We start from the raw sequence: 23,459 nt of genomic DNA, 5'->3' as shown, positions 1-23,459 counted from the left end.
TATAATTGTCGCAAAAGGGTTGTTGTCGCTTTGGATGACAACGATCGATCCGATCATTAAGAGGGGGCGGTCATGTCGAGATCGATTGTAGTAGTCCGAGTTTCCAACAGCTTGGGTGGCCGGCTTGGTTTTGATAGTAGTGTTGGCCATCAAATTTTGTTGAACTTCCTCTTGTTTAACAAGACTATGGATACGAAGAATAGAGGGGAACAAATCCATGATTAAGATTTGACTCCTAATAGCAAAAAATCGGTCATGGAGACCTTGCAAAAATTTCATTGCTCATTCATGATTTAAACGGTCAATGATAGACTTGCTTTGGGCGCAGATGGAAGGTTCAATAGTCATTAATGAATGAAGTTTATCTTGAAGGGATTTCAAGTGAGTGAACTATATAGGTAGACACATCAGAACCTTCTTGTTTCAAAGAGGAGATATCTCGCTTAAGCTGGAAGTGAAGGATATAACAGGAAGACCTCAGATGGAATTGATTATCCAACTAGCAACAAGATCGTTGCAGCATTCCCAAGAGTGTAAATCAACGGGAGAAGTTGGTTTGGGAATTGAACCATCAACGAAGCCAAGTTTATCTTTGGCTCGTAAAGCTTTGGTCATTCCACGAGACCAAGAAGTATAGTTATCTCTAAAGAAAAGTTGAGTAATTAAAACAATTGTTGGTGAATCAGAGTGATGAACACAAAAGATTTGAGAATGTTGGGCAGAAAACATTGGAAGTAACATCATTGGTAGAAGACATCGTTTAATAGAAAAAGAAAATCTGGCTCTTATACCATGTGAATCCTATATAACTGTTGTAGTTCGAGAGAAAGCAATGATCGAGAGAGAGAGAAGATGTCTAGTCGATTGAGATTAGAGAGATGTAGAGATATTTTTTTTTTGTTAATGAACAAAGGAACTATATATAGTGTACAATTAGGGTTAGTTTAAGATAAAAAATTTATACAAAGAACATAGAATAAGTATAAGTTAATTTAGTTAGGAGTTTAGGAGTTTTTATTTCTTCAGATAGTGGTCGGGTTCATCATGGGACTTGGATGTGAATTGCATGGGACGAACCAGGCTGATTGTCTGGTTCCGGTCCATGTGGTTCGGGGTGCCTGCTATTATACTAACATAAAATCTCAACTTTTTAGAGAGAGGAGAAAATTCCGATGACAAGAGAGAGTTCCAACGATTAGAGAGAGGGAGAGACAAAGTGGAGGAGAGAAGTGATGAAATGAGGTGGATTTAATTATTTTGAAGTTTTTTCTGATTAAATTCATTTTGGCCCCTAACGGTGTTTCTAGAAGAGTTGAAATTATTTTGCCTTAAGAGACAAAAACGAATATAAGACATTTATAGGGGTCAAAGCGTTGAGTTGGTCACAAATTGGGAGCTAAATGGAAATTAACCCTTATATTTACCGATGAACCACAACAAAAAAACATACACAATTTAATAACCCGTAATTTATTTTGAAATTAACCCTTGTATTCTGATAAATTGTGAGACTAAAATTTCTGATCGCAAAGAATGACAATTGTGAATCTTCGAGTGTTGAGAAGGATCGTGCTCCAAAAACTTCCAGTGTGAATGAGCCATAAAAATGACTTTACCACCAACAAAGAGGCATGTGGTAGATTCTCGAGATAAAGAAGATAAAACTAGAGAAGATAGGGAACGGTGTACATGTAATTGCTAGATAACATAGCACTAGAAATCAATATTTGAAACCTTTTGTTAGAGTTTTGTAATATCTTTGTAACATGTTATAAGGTTTTTAGCATTTTGATAATTTCTTATGTTATTTATTATGTGTTTGCAACAAACTGACTTGTCGATAAAGCTTAACACAAGGGTTTTGATTAAAGCCCCGGCCGAAAGACAAAAAATGTAAATTATGGACAAAAGTCTAGTTAATCTGTTGTGGGATTAAACTACAAATTGTTAGAAATACCAAAATAATGTTGAAGTTTTGTCCAAATTAAATTCTTCATGTACTGTAAAGATGTTGGAAAAAAGTTTCCCACTTTGCCAATATTTTTCTAATATGTAAAATCACAAATTGATTTTATGTGATAGCCCGATCTCCAATAATGTCTGCAAAGAAAAACTAGATATTTAATGAAGTTTTTTCGTGTTCATATAGTAAACTGGGGAAATCTCGTGACAAAAAGACTTAAAAATAACTTTCAGTTGGTTGGAGTAGAAAGAAATACGACGGTTGTGGAGGAGGAGACAACCCACTTCAGTAAAGACGGAGAGATAAAATGTTTCGGTAAAATTTAAAAACAATGTGAATAAAAGTTACAGCTTTTGGGTCAGATAACATCTTAGAAAAGAAGCGGGATTTTCGCATCATTTTACCATCTCCTGTGAAAATATGTAAAAAAAAAAATATCAACCATTAAATTAGATTGTTGATTGAAAATTCTATCAAATGGTTCTAGATGCATTTGTGAATCACTAGGATACAAATAAACTTTCAAAACAAATACAGTCTCTTTACTATGTATTTTAAAGACAAATAATAAATAATATATAATAAATAATAAATTATTTCTATTTTTAATAAGTCAAAAATCAACTCTCTTAGCTGTACAAATTTATGAGATTTTTGATTTAAAAAGGAAAAAAAATTTAAGTGTTTAAAAAATAGAATTTTTGGGCTTATAATCCAAAAAACGGGCCCTAATAGGACTTTTAGTCCTCTCTAATCCTATAAAGGGTTTCAAAACCAAAAAAATAATACAAATGGATATCTAGTCCATTTGGTGTCATCTAGAGAGAAAACACAAATCCCTAGAATACCAAATAATTTATAATACCTAAACTAACCTTCCATATATATAAAATCTAATTTAAGCTCAAATCAACCAATATTCGTTTTCCTATTTTATCTCCCTGTTTCTCTCTCCAATTACCGACTCTAAAGGAAGAAAGAAATCTTTATCTTCCTTAAATTTGTAACCGAAACCTTCTCTTCCTATCTTTCTCTCTCTCTCTACATCTTCATCTTCTGAAACTATCCTCCATTAAAACAAAAAATTTTGTAACCGAAACCTTCTCGTCCTATCTTTCTCTCTCTCTCTACATCTTCATCTTCTGAAACTATCCTCCATTAAAACAGAAAACTGAGTTTCTAAGTTCAGGTAAAACACAAACCAAATTTTATGTTTTCTGATTATGTTTCGATTGAAATCTTCCATTAACTTGTTTCATTATCATTAGAGCTATTCAAAATCATCATCTTAATTGTTAATCAGGTAAACAATTTTCTTATTTGATGATTTGTTTCAGATCAAGAAAGTTATTATTGTCTTTCTCTCTCTAAAGTTTGTATTAATGATCACGATCTTCATGAGATTAATACTTCAGTTCTAAATCTTACAAATCGAGTTTACTTATTGTTTTCAATCAATCGTCATATCAGTTATCAATAGATTTGGAGTTTATGCAAAGTATGATATTCAAATTTTCTCCAGATCTGATTTCTTTCCGTACAGATTGATGAAACGTGATTCTATCACACGGTTACTCGTAACAGAATTAACATTATATATACTTTAGGATAAATTACCATAATGTAACGTAAATTATATAAACTTTTCCCTACGATGTATATCAAATTGAGAACATGATATATGTTCTGGTTCTGCAAATTTTTCACGAATAACATTAACATTATATTATTTTGTGTAAATCATACGTAATTTATGGAACATTATGTATGATTTAATATCAAAACAGTTCTCGTTTCATTATTATAACATCTTTGATTTACATATGTAATTCATGTGTACTTTTTTGTAAAGTACATGTAATTTATTCAAATGTTCATATAATTTACTGCAAATAATATACTTGTATATATAATTTATTTGAATTAATCTATTTCACTTTGTTATCACAGATGGAGTTCCAGGCAGAATCATCAAATCAAAATAAGAAAATCAAACTGAAATCAGATGGTTGGGATAAGATATTTACAGAACTAGGACAGTTATTTTCTGGGGGTGCAAAAGCTTTTCGATATGCTCTTAGGCAATATAGAATCAACACCGGGCATGATTTCAAATTCATAAAGAATGATTCTAAGCGTGTTACTGTTGTGTGTCCTGTTGAAGATTGCAAATGGATAGTGCATGGATGGGCACCATTGAAATGCGATTCCATGTTCATATTGAAAGACATGGAAATGAAACATGATTTCATTATTTGTGATAAATGTCTCATTATTTTTCATAAAGTTTGCATAATTTATTGTAAATTATACATAATATCGTATTTACAGTTTAGGTATATAACGTTTAAAATTATACTTTATCATTAGTATATCAGAATTTGTTGTACATCATTAAATCCCATTGTAAAACATACTTATTGTATATCAGTATACAATATAAATTCCTTCATATAAATGACCACTATCAGAAATTACAAGGTTTGATCAATTAAAAACTTTTAAATTTTTGCTGTTATCATTGGTTATTTATCAAAAATTACCAAATCCTGTGGTAAATCATGGATACTTGTGAATAAATTATATATACTTTACGGTAGTTTAAGTTATACCAAACAGAAATTGACATAATTTATCAAACAGATCTCTAAAAATTGATTTATGACGAAGCTTTGAACAACTATGTCACAACAGAAAAAACCATAAAAATCAACCCAAAATCTCACCATAACGTTGAAACAATCTTCTTTATGATGAAAAATAACCATGCAAAAAAAACTTGTGAAGAAATTATACATACTTTACAGTAGTTTTGGTTAGCATTTTTGTTTCTGATTGATTCGGATAATAGGAAAGAGAAAATTGATTTGGTTTCTAAATCTGTAAAGAAGAGAGAGAAAATTGATTTGGAAAAAATATCCGTGGTGATGACGTTTCGTTTTGGTTAGGATTTTTGTTTCTGATTGATTCGGATAATAGGAAAAAGAAAATTTGTTTTCCAAATCTGTTTAGAGGAGAGAGAAATTATGATTTGTTTCTATCCATTTTCTTTTCTAATAAATCTCCATATTTTTTGCTAATAAATCTCCACAATTTTTGCTAATAAATCTCCACGTCAAATTTGAGCGTGGGACATAGACGGTAATGTGTTTAGAAAGTGAGGGTTTTTATGTCCATAATGTAAAAGGACTAAATATCCATATTTTGAGAAGATTGGATTATAAACCTTTTTTGAACATTATTTTGGTCTATATACCCACCGACCCTAAAAAATATTGTTAATTAGAGTATGTACTAAGAAATCTTGTTAAATATTTGCTAGTTTTACATCCCATCATCTCTGTCTTGTAGTGGTTTAAACATGGAAGTTCAACAATATTAAATCATCATAGTTTATTTTTGGTAAATATTAATAGTTATTTATATAGTATGTAAAAGAAGAATCACAATTAATGAGAAAGGAATGATTATTTGACTACTTAATGGAGAGAGAAAAATGAGTACATCAATAAGGACCTTCCCCTGTATATATACCTTCGCCTCAGTCAAGTTCATCAAAATACCTTCACCTCAACATTTCAAGTTCATCAAAATTCCTTCACCTCAACTTTCCAAGTTGATTAAAATTCCTTTTCCTTATTCTTTCCTCTATAGCTACTGTTATAACTAAAAGTCGCGGAAGCTATCGAACCTATCCTAGAAATTGATCCGACTACGAAGATGAATCGAAAAGCTAAGTCAAAATTAAATATGCGAATTGAATTTAACGAGGTTCGGCTTGAAAGCCTACGTCCTCGGGCGAACAAGAAATCTTTATTGAAGGATAGATGAAGATGACTAACACAACCCGAAAGTTCGTCCCAAGATGGTACCGTATAGTAATAACCTTCTATACTAAATCTTCGACGACCGAGAAATTAAACACCGCTCAAAACTATGAACAAAAAATTTCTCTCTCACTTGCTCTCTCTCTTTAGCTCTCTCTAAAGAAGAGTTGTTGTTGCTTGTGTTGGTGTGTTGATTACAAAGCACTCAACCCCTATTTATATATATTATAAGCCAAAAAATTGGAAACTGCCTATTGAGCCAAAAAATTGGAAACCATCCCAATTTTTGGAAACTGCCTATTGCTGCCTCTTAAACCGCCTCTCCACTTTTGGAAACTACCCTCTTACAATTCTCCACCTCGTACACAATTTGATACATTCAAATTTTGGACGAACACCAGGATACTCCTTGTAAGATATATCTGCTTCTTGTAACTTCATCCGACTGCACCATATGACCATGGCTGCCTACGTACCCTTTTATAGGATCAAGCCTACCGTAGTTCTACCAACCCTTCACATAAAGATTATCTTGTCGCCATTACGCCCTTTCGGGCAACTTAACACGAGCCGATTTGCAGCAATTCCAGACAATGCTGAAACTTGCTACACGTCACCACTTTAGTCAACATGTCCGCGGGATTCTCATCTGTGTGTACCTTCATGAGAGAAACATCACCTTCCTCTATGACATCTCGTACAAAGTGATACCTGACATCGATATGCTTAGTACGAGCATGATGAACCTGATTCTTCGCCAAGTGGATTGCACTTTGACTATCACACCATACATCCACGCACTCCTGCTTAATCCCTAGATCATCCAGAAGACCCCACAACCACAATGCTTCCTTCACACCCTTGGCCATAGCCATATACTCGGCCTCCGTAGTAGATAACGCAACTGTAGATTGTAACATCGATCGCCAACTAACTGGAGCACCATATACCCTAAATACATAACCAGTAGTAGATCGTCTTCTATCTAGATCGCCAGCATAATCCGAGTCAACATAACCGCTTACCTGACATGTGTCTCCACCAAAGCACAAACCCGTATCAACGGTACCCTTCAAGTACCTCAAGACCCACTTCACAGCTTCCCAATGTGTCTTCCCCGGGTTTGCCATAAACCTACTAACCACACTGACTGCTTGTGAAATATCCGGACGAGTACACACCATAGCGTACATCAAACTGCCAACTGCACTAGCATACGGTACACGATCCATATGATCCTTCTCCACCGTAGTAGTGGGAGATTGTTTTCCCGAGAGCCTGAAGTGTGGTGCCAAAGGTGTTGACACCGCCTTCGCATTCTGCATCCCGAATCGAGAAACTACTCGTTCGATGTAACCTTTCTGATTCAAGTACAGTTTCTTACTTGACCGCTCTCTCTTAATCTCCATTCCCAGTATCTTCTTTGCAGCGCCCATGTCTTTCATCTCAAACTCTTGACTGAGTTGAGATTTCAACTTATCTATCTCCACCATGCTTCGAGAAGCAATAAGCATGTCATCCACATACAAAAGGAGATAAATAAAGTCACCTTCGCGAAGTTTCTTGATGTATACACAACAATCATAGTCACTTCTGCGAAAACCATGCTTTAGCATGAAAAAATCAAATCGTTTGTACCATTGGCGAGGGGATTGTTTCAATCCGTAAAGAGACTTCCTCAAACGACATACTTGATTTTCTTTACCCTCAACCTTGTATCCCTCAGGTTGAGCCATATAAATTTCTTCTTCCAAATCTCCGTGCAAGAAGGCGGTTTTAACATCGAGTTGTTCCAGCTCAAGATCACTATGAGCAACAATACTCAATAGCACCCGAATAGAAGTATGTTTCACGACCGGTGAGAAAATCTCATTGTAGTCGACCCCTTCTTTCTGTGCATAACCCTTGGCCACTAGTCTTGCCTTATACCTTGTACCCTTGATTTCGGAAGAATCCTCTTTCTTCTTGTACACCCATTTACAACCAATAACAGACTTACCTTCGGGCAATGGGACAACCTCCCATGTCTTGTTCTTGTGGAGAGACTCCATCTCTTCTTGCATAGCAACCAACCAACTATCTCTTTCCTCCGCGGTAATAGCTTGTTTGAAGGTGACCGGCTCGTCGTCTTCCACCGAGAGTGCATATTCAACCACATTTGCCTGCCCGTAATGCCTAAGAGGTTTGTCTGACCCTAACCTCTGTACCGGCTTATATAACCGTTTCGGCCTAGTGTGTACCGAAACATCCTGCTGTTGTTGTTGTAAAACTTGTGTACCTTCCCCTTGAACCTCCTCATGATCGGGTTCATCAATTTCCTCATCCTGAGTATTATCCTGATGCTCCACCTGATCATGATTCCTAGAAACCCGTTGGTCTTCGGCTTCTACTTCCACTACTTGAGCTTTAGTAGACCCAACATCACCACAACTAGGCACCGTAGCTTTCGCCATAGCTACAATAGATGACTCATCAAACACCACATCTCTGCTGATTACAAACTTCTTGTCTTCCGTACACCATAGCCGATAACCCTTGACTCCTGTAGCATATCCTAAGAAAATTGCCTTCTTTGCTCTATTGTCAAGTTTGTTACCTTTAACATGGTAATAGGCCGTACAACCGAAAACCTTAAGTCTCCCGTAATCTGCATGTTCACCTGACCACACCTCGTAAGGTATGCCGCCATCTAAAGAAGAATGTGGAGACCTGTTCACAATATAACAAGCTGTAGCAACAAATTCTACCCACCATTCTACGCCTAATCCTGAATTGGAGCGCATACATCTAGCCTTCTCAAGTAGTGTACGGTTCAATCTCTCTGCGACTCCATTCTGCTGAGGTGTGTTTACTACTGTCCAGTGCCTCACAATGCCTTCCTGATTACAAAACTCCTTGAATGCCCCATCCGTGTACTCGGTCCCATTATCCGACCTTAACGTCTTCAGCTTTCGACCAGTTTTGTTCTCAACCATTGCTTTCCACACCAGGAACGTGTTGAATACCTCATTCTTATGCTTCAGAAAATAAAGCCAGACAAATCTCGAATGATCATCAACGAACGTAACAAAATACCTGGAACCACCCTTGGAAGGTAACTTTGCCGGTCCCCAGACATCGGTATGTACGTAGTCTAATACCTCTTTGCTCCTGTGCTTGCTTGTAGAGAACGCCACCCTGTGTGCCTTCCCGAACACACAATGCTCACAAAACTCCATGCAAGGCTTCTTCATGTCCTTCAACAAGCCTTTCCCGCACATCAGAGATAGACCCTTTTCTGACATATTCCCAAGGCGCATATGCCAAAGCCTCGTACTAGCCGTTGGATCCCTTCCACTGGTTCCTACTGCTACATCTCCAGTAATTGTTGTCCCCAAAAGTTTGTATAAATTACCGTAACGAGTACCTCTCATTACCACCAAAGAACCCTTAACGACTTTTATGGAGCCATTCTCTATAATTATCTTACAGCCGTTCCGCTCCAACACACCAAGGGAAATTAGATTTTTCCGCAAATCGGGTATGTGTCTTACGTCCGTCAATGTTCTCACCACTCCATCGTGCATCTTGATCCGTATTGTTCCGAGTCCCACAGTTTTACATATACTATCATCACCCAGTATAACTGTACCACCATCTATACTCCTATAGGTAGTAAACAACTCCCTATTTGGACACATATGGTGTGACGCCCCTGAATCAAGCATCCACTTATCGAAGATCTTCTCAGACACCTCCGTCACCGAGAAACATTCGTCCGCCTCTTCTGACACATATCCCGCCTCTTGCATCTCTTGTTTCTCCTTGTAGCCTTCGTTCTTTTGCTTCAACTTTCTCTTTGGACAAGCCGCTTTAAAGTGGCCAAGCTCACCACAACTAAAGCACGTTTTCTTGAAAGAGCCTCTAGATTTGGATCTAGATTTCCCGCCCTTTCCCTTTCCCCTTTCATTACTCCTCCCCCTCGTTACAAACAACCCTTGTGCTTGTTCTTTGTCTACTCCACCCGACGCCATACTGCTAGTAGCAACCTTACGAAGGTCATCCGCTAATAGCGAATTTCTCGTCTCTTCCATGCTTAGACTATCACCAACAAGCATCAAAGTTTGAACAAGGTTCTCATAGGATTTAGGCAATGAAAGTAACAATATGAGGGCTTGGTCCTCATCCTCAACCTTAACATCAATATCCTTCAAATCTGAGATAATCCTGTCAAACCTATTCACATATTCCTGAATAGAAGAACCCTCTTCCATTCTACATGTGAATAATTTGGATTTTAAGTAGACCCGATTCGTTAAAGTTTTCGTCATGAAACTGCTTTCTAGCTTTAACCACACACCCGCCGCCGTTGTTTCTTCGTCTACTAGGAACGCCACGTCCCTCTCAAGACACAACATAATGGTAGCCCGTGCTTCGAGATCTAACTCTTCCCAATCCTCATCTGACATATCTCCTGGTTTCTTTCCCGTCAACGTCTTGTGTAATTTCTGCGAGATTAACAGATTCTTCATCTGCATCCGCCAATATGAAAAATCGTTTTTCCCATTGAACTTCTCTATCTCATATTTCCCTGATTTGACCGTACCACTTCTCGATCCCATCTTCTCTTCGTTCAATCTCAACAAGGCTCTGATACCAATTGTTATAACTAAAAGTCGCGGAAGCTATCGAACCTATCCTAGAAATTGATCCGACTACGAAGATGAATCGAAAAGCTAAGTCAAAATCAAATATGCGAATTGAATTTAACGAGGTTCGGCTTGAAAGCCTACGTCCTCGGGCGAACAAGAAATCTTTATTGAAGGATAGATGAAGACGACTAACACAACCCGCAAGTTCGTCCCAAGATGGTACCGTATTGTAATAACCTTCTATACTAAATCTTCGACGACCGAGAAATTAAACACCGCTCAAAACTATGAACAAAAAATTTCTCTCTCACTTGCTCTCTCTCTTTAGCTCTCTCTAAAGAAGAGTTGTTGTTGCTTGTGTTGGTGTGTTGATTACAAAGCACTCAACCCCTATTTATATATATTATAAGCCAAAAAATTGGAAACTGCCTATTGAGCCAAAAAATTGGAAACCATCCCAATTTTTGGAAACTGCCTATTGCTGCCTCTTAAACCGCCTCTCCACTTTTGGAAACTACCCTCTTACAGCTACAATGCCAAGAAGGCCCAACATGGGTAGACAGAGGATTGAAATAAGGAGGATTCAAAACGAGGAAAGGAGGCAGGTAACCTTTTCCAAACGTCGTGCGGGTACTTTCAAGAAAGCTAGTGAGCTTTCAGTTTTATGTGGTGCATAGGTTGCTATAATAGCCTTCTCACCAGTTGGAAAAGCATTTTCATTTGGCCATCCTTCAGTCAATTCTGTAATAGACCGTTTCCTCACTGGAAACGACAATCGTGACAACAACCCTGTGGCGTCAATCCTTGAAGCCAATAGAAGGGTTGTTGTCGGAGACTTAATCAACCAGTACAACGACACTATGGCGCAAATGGAAGCAGAGAAAAGAAGGGGCCAGGAGTTTGATCAGGCTAGGCAAGCCACTGTGAACCAGTACTGGTGGGAATTACCTATTGATCAAATAGGTCTAGAGCAGCTGGAGTCATTGAAGAACTACATGGGAAGTCTGAATAATCAGATCATAATGCGATCTAATGAGCTCCTAATGAATGGAGCTGCCAATATCCATTCCTTAGATTAAGAATATTAGGGTTCCATTCGGTTAGCTAGTTCTCTTTTGCATTGATTCTCCGTTTTAATGCTTCTATCAAATTAGGTATAATCCATAATAAATTAATCAGTTTGGCTAGTATTGTGGTTGTATTGTTTGTTTCTATATTCTGATATGTTTTTATTTGATATTATGAATCAAAGAACGTAAGAAAACAAACTGCCGTGGAAACTCCAAGTAAATTCATATCCATATGATAATTATCTCTCTCAAAGTGTATTCTTGGACGAAATAAATAATTTAATTATTGAATAAATGTGAGTGTTGTGGTTTTAGTTTCACAATTGTGGAAATAATTACTTGGTATGCAAATCATAGAAAAAAAATCAATATACCATGAGTGTTGTGGTTTTAGTTTCTCAAAGTGGTATTACTAATTTGTTAGCTCCATGGAACTAACCGGCTGATATAGTCCTATGGCAGGGCAGGGGTATAGCAATTACTTGTATATTATTACAATCATGTATAAACTATTATGATATTAGTGTTCTTTTGAAGAAAGGTGATGGAAATTGATCAAAATATGTTGCTTTTGTTTTCTTGCTTTTCTTGGAAATAATTCCGCCTTAAAGTGAAGTAACATTTTAGACTAGTCTGATTCAAACACTCGTAAAACAATTATGTTTTTATATTGTTCTCTACCGAATTACATAGAAAGAAAACACACAAAAAAAATTTCAAACGAGATCTCTAAAACATTTTACTGAAACCCCATACCAAAAGAAAGAATTTCACCCTCTTAATAATCCAATAAGACTTGCCTTTATACCAGAGAATTCACTGTCATTTTTTAGAATAATATCACCTCAATGTATCATATTTATCAACCTTCCAATCCCATAGAAACTGGTGGGTAGGTTATACTGAGTACCTAAACCAGAAAATGAGGATTATCTTCATTGAGTTATAGCATTCCCACTCACGTGATTTTAAGTACTAATCTAGTTCCATAAACAAGTCAGTAAAAAACAAATATATCTTTTCATTCTAAATGTTAACGCTCCAAATTGCTAGGCAAACAAAAAAGTCAATTTATCAAGTTCTACTTTCTTCACATCCCATGTTAAGTTTCAAACACAACCTGCAAACCCTGACAATCACTAACATACAATCTCAAACTTTTAGAGAGAGAGAGAATTCTGATGACAAGAGAGAGTGCCGAGGATTAGAAAGAGTTCCAGCGATTGGAGAGAGTCCCAACAATTAGAGAGAGTTTCGATAATCAGAAAGAGGGAGAGATGAAGTGGAGGATCAAAACGGTTAGTTAGTCACAAATTAGGAGCTAAAAGGATATTCGCCCTTAGATTTATCGATCAACCACTACAAAAAACATATACAATCTAATTTACTAAGAATGGGTTTAGGGTCCAAAATTGTCTGGTTAATGAGTTTAGAACCGCAAAATAATGTGAGTCGTACATGGACAGTTGTTGGAGGCGGGGGCTCTCCTAGGGTTCCCTCCTCCGGGATCCTGGGGAAGAGGATTAAGTTGGCCCTTGCGAACAACTTGATGCACCATATCTCTTCAATCCTTTTAGAGAAATGCGCAAAAGGAAGGAAAATCAATAGACCGACCCCATCGTCTCCACCCCGTAAGAATTACGAGATCACCTCAAGTACACATTCGACATCCAAGGGTCACAGACGACCATAAAATCTTGTTCAATATGCGAAATCCATTAGTTGTTCACTCTCAGCTTGGGCAATAAGGGTCGGAGAAGGCCAATAACTCATTCCTAAATCTAACATTCTTAAGACCGAAGAGTCAAACTGAAAAGAGGGAAAGCTCTCCGTTTGTGGTTCTCATGTAGCTGGATTCTCTGGAACTGCAAGAATCCTTAGAATGAGATTCAACTCAACCCCTTCTGAGATTTTGAGAAGAAAGTTGTAAGTTGTGTTCGGGGGGTTATTGGTAGAAAATTTATCCACTACGAGTAGGTAACATGTTTGTCCTCTAATTATCTATAACTTCCTAACCTATCATCACGTGAACAAAATCTCAAATTAGAAGAGATAAATTGTGTTTTCAGTTTCTTGAAATAAATTCTTTATTTAAAAGTTTCTCTCGCGAAGAGAAGCTCTGGATTGTCTTTATCTATCTTTTCCTCTATCTATTCTCCCTAATTTCTTTTGGACATAATCTTCTCTCTCTCTCTATCTATCTAATCTATGTTTTCAAAATCGATTTTTTTTTAAACCTAACTGGAAAGGAATCGGTTATGACATTGTTTTGGTTACGATTATTTCCTGTTTAGATCTTTAGGTTATGGTGGTTTGTTACATACATAGTTTTTTTTTATATTATAGTTTTGATGATTGTTTGTAAGTTTTGGTTAAAACCACAAACTTGAAATTTAACATTAGGTTTTCATATTAATTTTTTATCATATTTAATTCTCTACTTTTTTTATTTAGCATTTTACACATTCTGGTAAAACTGTAGATTTGGTTAAAATTCATCCCTAAATTATCTGTTACGTTTAGCATTTTGGAGGTTCTCATAAAACTTAATAATTCGTCACAACGAAACCTCCGATTCTATGTTATTTTGGTTGACCCTCAACTTGAAACTACTCTATTTCGTTTTTAGTTATTGAATATAGCAGATTTAGAATACTATTTTTGTTTTTTGCTAGCATTTTGCAGATAATGATAAATGGTGAGATTAAAGTTTATAATCAGGAGGAATGAAAATGGTGAATCTTCGAGTGTTGCGAAGGATCGTGCACCAGACACTTGTAGTGTGAATGCGTCATAAGCATTACCAACAAAGAGGCGTGTGATAGAATCGCGAAATAAAAAAGAGAAAACAAGAGTAAATAGGGAATGGTGTACATGTAATTGCTAGATAACCTAGTACTATGAATCAACATTCGAAATCTTTTGTTAGAGTTTTGTAATATCTTTGTAACATGCTATTATGTTTTTAGCATTTTGATACTTTTATGTTATTTATTATGTGTTTGCAACAAACTGACTTGTCGATAAAACTTAACACAAGTGTTTTGATTGAAACCCGGCAGAAATAGAAATATTGTGAATTGGGTGAAAAAATCTAGTTAATTCATTGTGGGATCAAACTGCAAATTGTTAGAAATACCAAAATAATGTTAAGGTTTTGTCCAAAATTCTACATGTACTATAAAGATGTTGGAAAAAAAATTCCCACTCCGCCAATATTTTTCAAATTTCTTAAGTAAATCACAATTCACAAATTGATTTTATGTGATTTCTCGATCTCCAATAAGGTCTACAAAGAATAACAAGATATTGAATGAATTTTTTTTATATGGTAAACTTAGGAAACCTAAAGACAAAAATAACATTCTGTTCGTTGGAGAAGAAAGAAATATGGCGGTTGTGAGGTGGAGATAAACCACTTCTAGTAAAGACGATGAGATAAAATGATTCTAAACAAAGTGAATAAAAGTTACGATTTTTGGGTCAGATAACAACTTAGAGAAGGAGTGTGATTTTCGCATCATTTTACCTTCTCTAACATGACCTGGCCTATAGCCCACTCAAACATAACCTGGCCTAAAGCCCAACTACACTAGTAATACCCTTATAATCCCAATTCAAATAACCAAAGATTCCAACTTCTCTGAAAATCGAACCTAGGACCTCCAGGGATTTCGAGAGTTTATGTCAACTTGGAACCACTTGGGCTAACAACTGTTGACTGGAAACTCTATCAAATAGTTCTAGATGCATTTGTGAATCACTAGGATACAAATAAATTTTTAAAAACAAATAACGGTCTCTTTACTAAGTAATTTAAAGACAAATAATAACTTATAAGTTATTTCTATTTTTAATAAGTCAAAAATCAACTCTCTTAGCTGTACAAATTTCTGAGATTTTTAACTTAAAAAGGAAAAAAATTTATGTGTTTAAAAATATTGTTAATTAGAGCATGCACTAGGAAATCTTGTTAAATATTTGCTAATTTTACCTCCCATCATCTCTGTCTTGTAGTGGTTTAAACATGGAAGTTCAGTAAAACTAAATCATTATAGTTTATTTTTGATAAATATTAATAGTCATTTATATAGTATGTAAAAGAAGAATCACAATTAATGAGCCAAGTAACGATTATTTTACTACTTAACCGAGAGGGAAAAATGGTACATCAATAAGGACCTTCCCCTGTATATATATATATATACCTTCGCCTTAACCTTCCAAGTTCATTGGAAATTATGTAAAAAAAAATTATCAACCATTGAATTAGATTGTTGATTGGAAATTCTATCAAATGGTTTTAGGTGCATTTGTGAATCACTAGGATACAAATAAACTTTCAAAACAAATAACAGTCTCTTTATTATGTATTTTAAAGACAAATTATAAATGATAAATTATTTCTATTTTTAATAAGTCAAAAATTAACTCTCTTAGCTGTACAAATTTATGAGATTTTTAACTTAAATAGAAAAAAATATATGTGTTCACAAAATATTGTTAATTAGAGCATGCACTCGGATATCTTGTTAAATATTTCCTAGTTTTACCTCCCATCATCTCTATCTTGTAGTGGTTTAAATATGGAAGTTCAGTAAAACTAAATCATTATAGTTTATTTTTGATAAATATTAATAGTCATTTATATAATATGTAAAAGAAGAATCACAATTAATGAGCCAAGTAAAGATTACTTGACTACTTAATTGAGAGAGAAAAATTAGTACATCAATAAGGACCTCCCCTGTCTATATATACCTTTGCCTCAACCTTCCAAGTTCATCAAAATACCTTCACCTCAACCTTCCAAGTTCATCAAAATTCCTTCACCTCAACTTTCCAAGTTCATTAAAATTCATTTTCCTTATTCTTCCCTCCATAGCTACAATGCCAAGAAGGTCCAGCATGGGGAGACAAAGGATTGAAATAAGGAGGATTCAAAACGAGGAAAGGAGGCAGGTAACCTTTTCCAAACGCCGTGCTGGTGCTTTCAAGAAAGCTAGTGAGCTTTCGGTTTTATGTGGTGCAGAGGTTGCTATAGTAGCCTTCTCACCCGCTGGGAAAGCATTTTCATTTGGCCATCCTTCGGTCAATTCTGTCATTGACCGTTTCCTCACTGGAAACGACAATCGTGACAACAACCCTGTGGCATCAATCCTTGAAGCCAATAGAAGGGTTGTTGTCGGAGACTTAATCAACCAGTACAATGACACTTTGGCCCAAATGGAAGCAGATAAAAGAAGGGGCCAGGAGTTTGATCAGGCTAGGCAAGCCACTGTGAACCAGTACTGGTGGGAACTACCTGTTGATCAAATAAGTCTAGAGCAATTGGAGTCATTGAAGAACTACATGGGAAGTTTGAAGAATCGGATCATAATGCGATCTAATGAGCTCCTAGTGAATGGAGCTGCCAATATTGGGCGTTCCATTCCTTAGATTAAGAATATTAGGGTTCCATTTGTATCGGTTAGCTGGTTCTCCTTCGTACTGATTATCTGTTGTACTGCTTCTATCAAATTAGTTATAATCCATGGTAAATTAATCAGTTTGGCTAGTATTGTGGTTGTATGGTTTGTTTTTATATTCTGATACGTTCTTATTTGATATTATGAATCAAATAATGTAAGAAAACAAACTGCCGTGGAAACTCCAAGAAAATCCATATCCATATGATAATTATCTCTCTTGAAATGTTTCATTGGACGAAATAAATAATTTAATAATTTAATAAATGTGAGTGTTGGTGGTTTTAGTTTCATAATTTTGGAAATAATTGCTTGGTATGTAAATCATAGAAAAAAATCAATATACCAAGAGAGATTTGGTGGTATTATTAATTTGTTAGCTCCATAGAACTAACTCACTCGTATAGTCGTATGGCAGGGCAGGGTATGCCAATTACATGTATATTATTACAATGATGTATAACCTATTATGATATATAGATTTTTTTAACGAGATGTGATGGAAATTAATCAAAATATGCCCCTTTTGTGTTTTTGCTTTTCTTGTAAATAATTCCGCCTTAGAAGTGAAGTAACGTTTTAGACTAGTCTAATTCACACACTCGTAGAAAAATTATGTTTATATATTGTTTTCTACCGAATTACATAGGAAGAAACCACACAAACTTTTTCCAAACGAGATGTCTAAAACATGTTAATGAAACTCCCATACAAAGAGAAAGAATTTCACCCTTTTAATAATCTAAACGTATTTGCCTTTATACCAGAGAATTCACTGTCATTTTTTATAATAATATCACCTCAATGTATCCTATTTATCACTCTTCCAATCTCATAGAAACTGAGTCGGGTTGGTTATACTGAGCACCTAAACCACATAATGAGGATTATCTTCATTCAGATATAGCATTCACACTCACCTGTTTTAAGTACTAATCTAGTTCCGTAAACAAGTCAATAAACAATAAATAAATCTTTTCATTCTAATGTTAACATTCCATGTTGCTAGGGTAACATAAAAGTCAGGTTATCAAGTTCTACTATCTTCACATCCGAGGTTAAGTTTCAGACACGGCCTGCAAACCATGGCTATCTAACATAAAATCTCAAGCTTTTAGAGAGAAAGAGAGAGAATTTCGATGACAAGAGAGAGTACCGAGGATTAGAGACAGTTCCGATGATTAGAGAGAGTTCCGATAATCAGAGAAAGGGAGTGACGAAGTGGAAGAGAGAAGTTATGAAATGAGGTGATTTAATTATTTTTAAATTTTTCCCGATTAATTCCTTTTTGACCCCTAACAATATTTCTGGAAAAAGTTGGCATTCTTTTTGCCCTGAGAGACAAAAACAAATGTCAGACATTTATATAGATCAAAATGGGAGTTGGTAAAAAAATTCGGAGATCAAAGGAAATTCACCCTCACATTTATAGATGAACCACTACAAAAAGCATACACAATATAATTTACTAGGGATGGGTTTAGGGTCTAAAAGTGTTGGGTCAATGAGTTTAGAACCACAAAATAAATTGCGTCGTACATGGACAATTGTTGGAGTCGGCGGCTCTCCTAGTGTTCCCTCCCATGGGATCCTGAGGAAGAAGATTAAGTTGGCCCTTGCGAACAACTTGATGCACCATCTCTCTTCAACCCTTCTAGAGAAATGCGACAATAGGAAGGAAAATCAATAGACCGACCCCATCGTCTCCACCCCGTAAGAATTACGAGATCACCTCAAGTACACATTCGACCTCCAAGGGTCACAGACGACCATAGAATCTTGTTTAATATGCGAAATCCATTAGTTGTTCACTCTCAGCTTGGGCAATAAGGGTCGGAAAAGGCCAATCACTCATTCTTAAATCCAACATTCTTAGGACCGAAGAGTCAGACTGAAAAGGAGGGAAAGCTCTCCGTTTCTGGTTCTCCTGTAGCTGGATTCTCTGGAACCGCAAGAATCCTTAGAATGAGATTCAACTCAACCCCTTCTGAGATTTTGAGAAGAAAGTGGTAAGTTGTGTTCGGAGGGTTTTTGGTAGAAAATTTATCCACTACGAGTACGTAACATGTTTGTCCTCTAATTATCTATAACTTCCTAACTATCATCACGTGAACAAAATCTCAAATTAGAAGAGATAAATTGCGTTTTCAGTTTCTTGAAATCAATTCTTTATTTAAAAGTTTCTCTCGCGAAGAGAAGCTCTCGATTGTCTTTATCTATCTGTCCCTCTATCTATTCTCCCTAATTTCTTTTGGACATAATCTTCTCTCTCTATCTATCTATCTATCTATCTATCTAATCTATGTTTTCAAAATCGATTTATTTTTAAACCTAACTGGAAAGGAATCGGTTATGACATTGTTTTGGTTACAATTATTTCCTGTTTAGATCTTTAGGTTATGGTGGTTTGTTACGTACATAGTTTTTTTTTTATATTATAGTTTTGATGATTGTTTGTAAGTTTTGGTTAAAACCACAAACTTGAAATTTAACATTAGGTTTTCATATAAATTTTTTATCATATTTAATTCTCTACTTTTTTTATTTAGCATTTTACACATTCTGGTAAAACTGTAGATTTGGTTAAAATTCATCCCTAAATTATCTATTATTCGTTTAGCATTTTGGAGGTTCTCATAAAACTTAAAAATTATTCACAACGCGACCTCCGATTCTATGTTATTTTGGTTGACCCTCAACTTGAAACTACTCTATTTCGTTTTTAGTTATTGAATATAGCAGATTTAGAATACTATTTTTGTTTTTTGCTAGCATTTTGCAGATAATGATAAATGGCGAGATTAAAGTTTATAATCAGGAGGAATGAAAATGGTGAATCTTCGAGTGTTGCGAAGGATCGTGCACCAGACACTTGTAGTGTGAATGCGTCATAAGCATTACCAACAAAGAGGCGTGTGATAGAATCGCGAAATAAAAAAGAGAAAACAAGAGTAAATAGGGAATGGTGTACATGTAATTGCTAGATAACCTAGTACTATGAATCAACATTCGAAATCTTTTGTTAGAGTTTTGTTATATCTTTGTAACATGCTATTATGTTTTTAGCATTTTCATACTTTTATGTTATTTATTATGTGTTTGCAACAAACAGACTTGTCGATAAAACTTAACACAAGTGTGATTGAAGCCCCGGCAGAAATAGAAATATTGTGAATTGGGTGAAAAAATCTAGTTAATTCATTGTGGGATCAAACTGCAAATTGTTAGAAATACCAAAATAATGTTAAGGTTTTGTCCAAAATTCTACATGTACTATAAAGATGTTGGAAAAAAATTTCCCACTCCGCCAATATTTTTCTAATTTATTAAATAAAATCACAATTCACAAATTGGTTTTATGTGATTTCTCGATCTCCAATAAGGTCTACAAATAAGAAGACTTAAAAATAACTTTCTGTTCGTTGGAGAAGAAAGAAATATGGCGGTTGTGAGGTGGAGATAAACCACTTCTAGTACAGACGATGAGATAAAATGTTTCTAAACAAAGTGAATAAAAGTTACGGTTTTTGGGTCGGATAACAGCTTAGAGAAGGAGTGTGATTTTCGCATCATTTTACCTTCTCTAACATGACCTGGTCTATAGCCCACTCAAACATAACCTGGCCTAAAGCCCAACTACACTAGTAATACCCTAATAATCCCAATTCAAATAATCCCAATTCAAATAACCAAAGATTCCACCTTCTCTGAGAATCGAACCTGGGACTTCCAGGGAATTCTGGAGTTTATGTCAACTTGGTACCACTTGGTCTACCAACTGTTGACTGGAAACTCTATCAAATAGTTCTAGATGCAATTGTGAATCACTAGGATACAAATAAACTTTCAAAATAAATAACGGTCTCTTTACTAAGTAATTTAAAGACAAATAATAAGTTATAAATTATTTCTATTTTTAATAAGTCAAAAATCAACTCTCTTAGCTGTACAAATTTCTGAGATTTTTAACTTAAAAAGGAAAAAATTTATGTGTTTAAAAATATTGTTAATTAGAGCATGCACTAGGAAATCTTGTTAAATATTTGCTAATTTTACCTCCCATCATCTATGTCTTGTAGTGGTTTAAACATGGAAGTTCAGTAAAACTAAATCATTATAGTTTATTTTTGATAAATATTAATAGTCATTTATATAGTATGTAAACGAAGAATCACAATTAATGAGTCAAGTAATGATTATTTTACTACTTAATCGAGAGAGAAAAATGAGTACATCAATAAGGACCTTCCCCTGTATATATATACCTTCGCCTTAACCTTCCAAGTTCATTGGAAATTATGTGAAAAAAAAAATATCAACCATTAAATTAGATTGTTGATTGGAAATTCTATCAAATGGTTTTAGGTGCATTTGTGAATCACTAGGATACAAATTACTTTCAAAACAAATAATAGTCTCTTTATTATTTATTTTATAGACAAATTATAAATGATAAATTTTTTTTTTAATAAGTCAAAAATCAACTCTCTTAGCTGTACAAATTTATGAGATTTTTAACTTAAACAGAAAAAATATATGTGTTCACAAAATATTGTTAATTAGAGCATGCACTCGGATATCTTGTTAAATATTTCCTAGTTTTACCTCCCATCATCTCTATCTTGTAGTGGTTTAAATATGGAAGTTCAGTAAAACTAAATCATTATAGTTTATTTTTGGTAAATATTAATAGTCATTTATATAGTATGTAAAACAAGAATCACAATTAATGAGCCAAGTAATGATTAATCGACTAATTAATTGAGAGAGAAAAATTAATACATCAATAAGGACCTTCCCCTGTCTATATATACCTTTGCCTCAACCTTTCAAGTTCATCAAAATTCCTTCACCTCAACTTTCCAAGTTCATTAAAACTCATTTTCCTTATTCTTTCCTCTATAGCTACAATGCCAAGAAGGTCCAGCATGGGGAGACAGAGGATTGAAATAAGGAGGATTCAAAACGAGGAAAGGAGGCAGGTAACCTTTTCCAAACGCCGTGCTGGGGCTTTCAAGAAAGCTAGTGAGCTTTCGGTTTTATGTGATGCGGAGGTTGCTATAGTAGCCTTCTCACCCGCCGGGAAAGCATTTTCATTTGGCCATCCTTCGGTCAATTCTGTCATTGACCGTTTCCTCACTGGAAACGACAATCGTGACAACAACCCTGTGGCATCAATCCTTGAAGCCAATAGAAGGGTTGTTGTCGGAGACTTAATCAACCAGTACAATGACAATTTGGCCCAAATGGAAGCAGAAAAAAGAAGGGGCCAGGAGTTTGATCAGGCTAGGCAAGCCACTGTGAACCAGTACTGGTGGGAACTACCTGTTGATCAAATAAGTCTAGAGCAATTGGAGTCATTGAGGAACTACATGGGAAGTTTGAAGAATCAGATCATAATGCGATCTAATGAGCTCCTAATGAATGGAGCTGCCAATATTGGGCGTTCCATTCCTTAGATTAAGAACATTAGGGTTCCATTTGTATCGGTTAGCTGGTTCTCCTTCGTACTGATTATCTGTTGTACTGCTTCTATCAAATTAGTTATAATCCATAATAAATTAATCAGTTTGGCTAGTAATGTGGTTGTATGGTTTGTTTTTATATTCTGATACGTTTTTATTTGATATTATGAATCAAATAATGTAAGAAAACAAACTGACGTGGAAAATCCAAGAAAATCCATATCCATATGATAATTATCTCTCTTGAAATGTTTCATTGGACGAAATAAATAATTTAATAATTTAATAAATGTGAGTGTTGTGGTTTTAGTTTCATAATTGTGGAGTATGTAAATCATAGAAAAAAATCAGTATACCAAGAGAGATTTGGGGGTATTATTAACTTGTTAGCTCCATGGAACTAACTCACTCGTATAGTCGTATGGCAGGGCAGGGTATACCAATTACTTGTATATTATCACAATGATGTATAACCTATTATGATATATAGATTTTTTTAACGAGATGTGATGGAAATTGATCAAAATATGCCCCTTTTGTGTTTTTTTGTTTTTGCTTTTCTTGTAAATAATTCCGCCTTAGAAGTGAAGTAACGTTTTAGACTAGTCTAATTCACACACTCGTAGAAAAATTATGTTTATATATTGTTTTCTACCGAATTACATAGGAAGAAACCACACAAACTTTTTCCAAAAGAGATCTCTAAAACATGTTAATGAAACTCCCATACAAAGAGAAAGAATTTCTCCCTCTCAATAATCTAAACGTATTTGCCTTTATACCAGAGAATTCACTGTCATTTTTTAGAATAATATCACCTCAAGGTATCTTCATTCAGATATAGCATTCCCACTCACCTGTTTTAGGTACTAATCTAGTTCCGTAAACAAGTCAATAGACAATAAACAAATCTTTTCATTCTAATGTTAACATTCCATGTTGCTAGGCAAACAAAAAAGTCAGGTTATCAAGTTCTACTATCTTCACATTCGAGGTTAAGTTTCAGACACGACCTGCAAACCATGGCTATCTAAC

At 35.1% G+C, this 23,459-nt stretch overlaps 2 protein-coding genes and 2 pseudogenes across 2 annotated transcripts in view; all 4 read left to right on the top strand.

Moving 5' to 3' along the window:
• The window catches only part of LOC147533108 (nicotinamidase 1-like), a 55,409-nt gene that overhangs the window by 16,560 nt on the left and 15,390 nt on the right, over positions 1-23,459 (top strand). The gene's annotated exons all lie outside the window — the stretch shown is intronic.
• On the top strand, positions 10,955-11,500 carry LOC147533113 (agamous-like MADS-box protein AGL62). The gene is made up of 2 exons (XM_086650012.1): positions 10,955-11,026; positions 11,099-11,500. The coding sequence occupies exons 1-2, from the start codon at positions 10,955-10,957 to the stop codon at positions 11,498-11,500; spliced, it is 474 nt and encodes a 157-aa protein (XP_086506138.1).
• On the top strand, positions 16,400-16,930 carry LOC147533112 (agamous-like MADS-box protein AGL62 pseudogene; annotated as a pseudogene).
• LOC147533111 (agamous-like MADS-box protein AGL62 pseudogene) lies at positions 21,888-22,418 on the top strand (annotated as a pseudogene).

The sequence above is a fragment of the Eschscholzia californica genome, unplaced genomic scaffold (assembly GCF_041429995.1).
Source record: "Eschscholzia californica isolate CP2 unplaced genomic scaffold, dmEscCali1.0.p SCAF_6, whole genome shotgun sequence".
Classification (NCBI taxonomy): Eukaryota; Viridiplantae; Streptophyta; class Magnoliopsida; order Ranunculales; family Papaveraceae; genus Eschscholzia; species Eschscholzia californica.
Note: the sequence above shows the minus strand (reverse complement) of the source record. Positions and strands in the feature narration are given on the sequence as shown.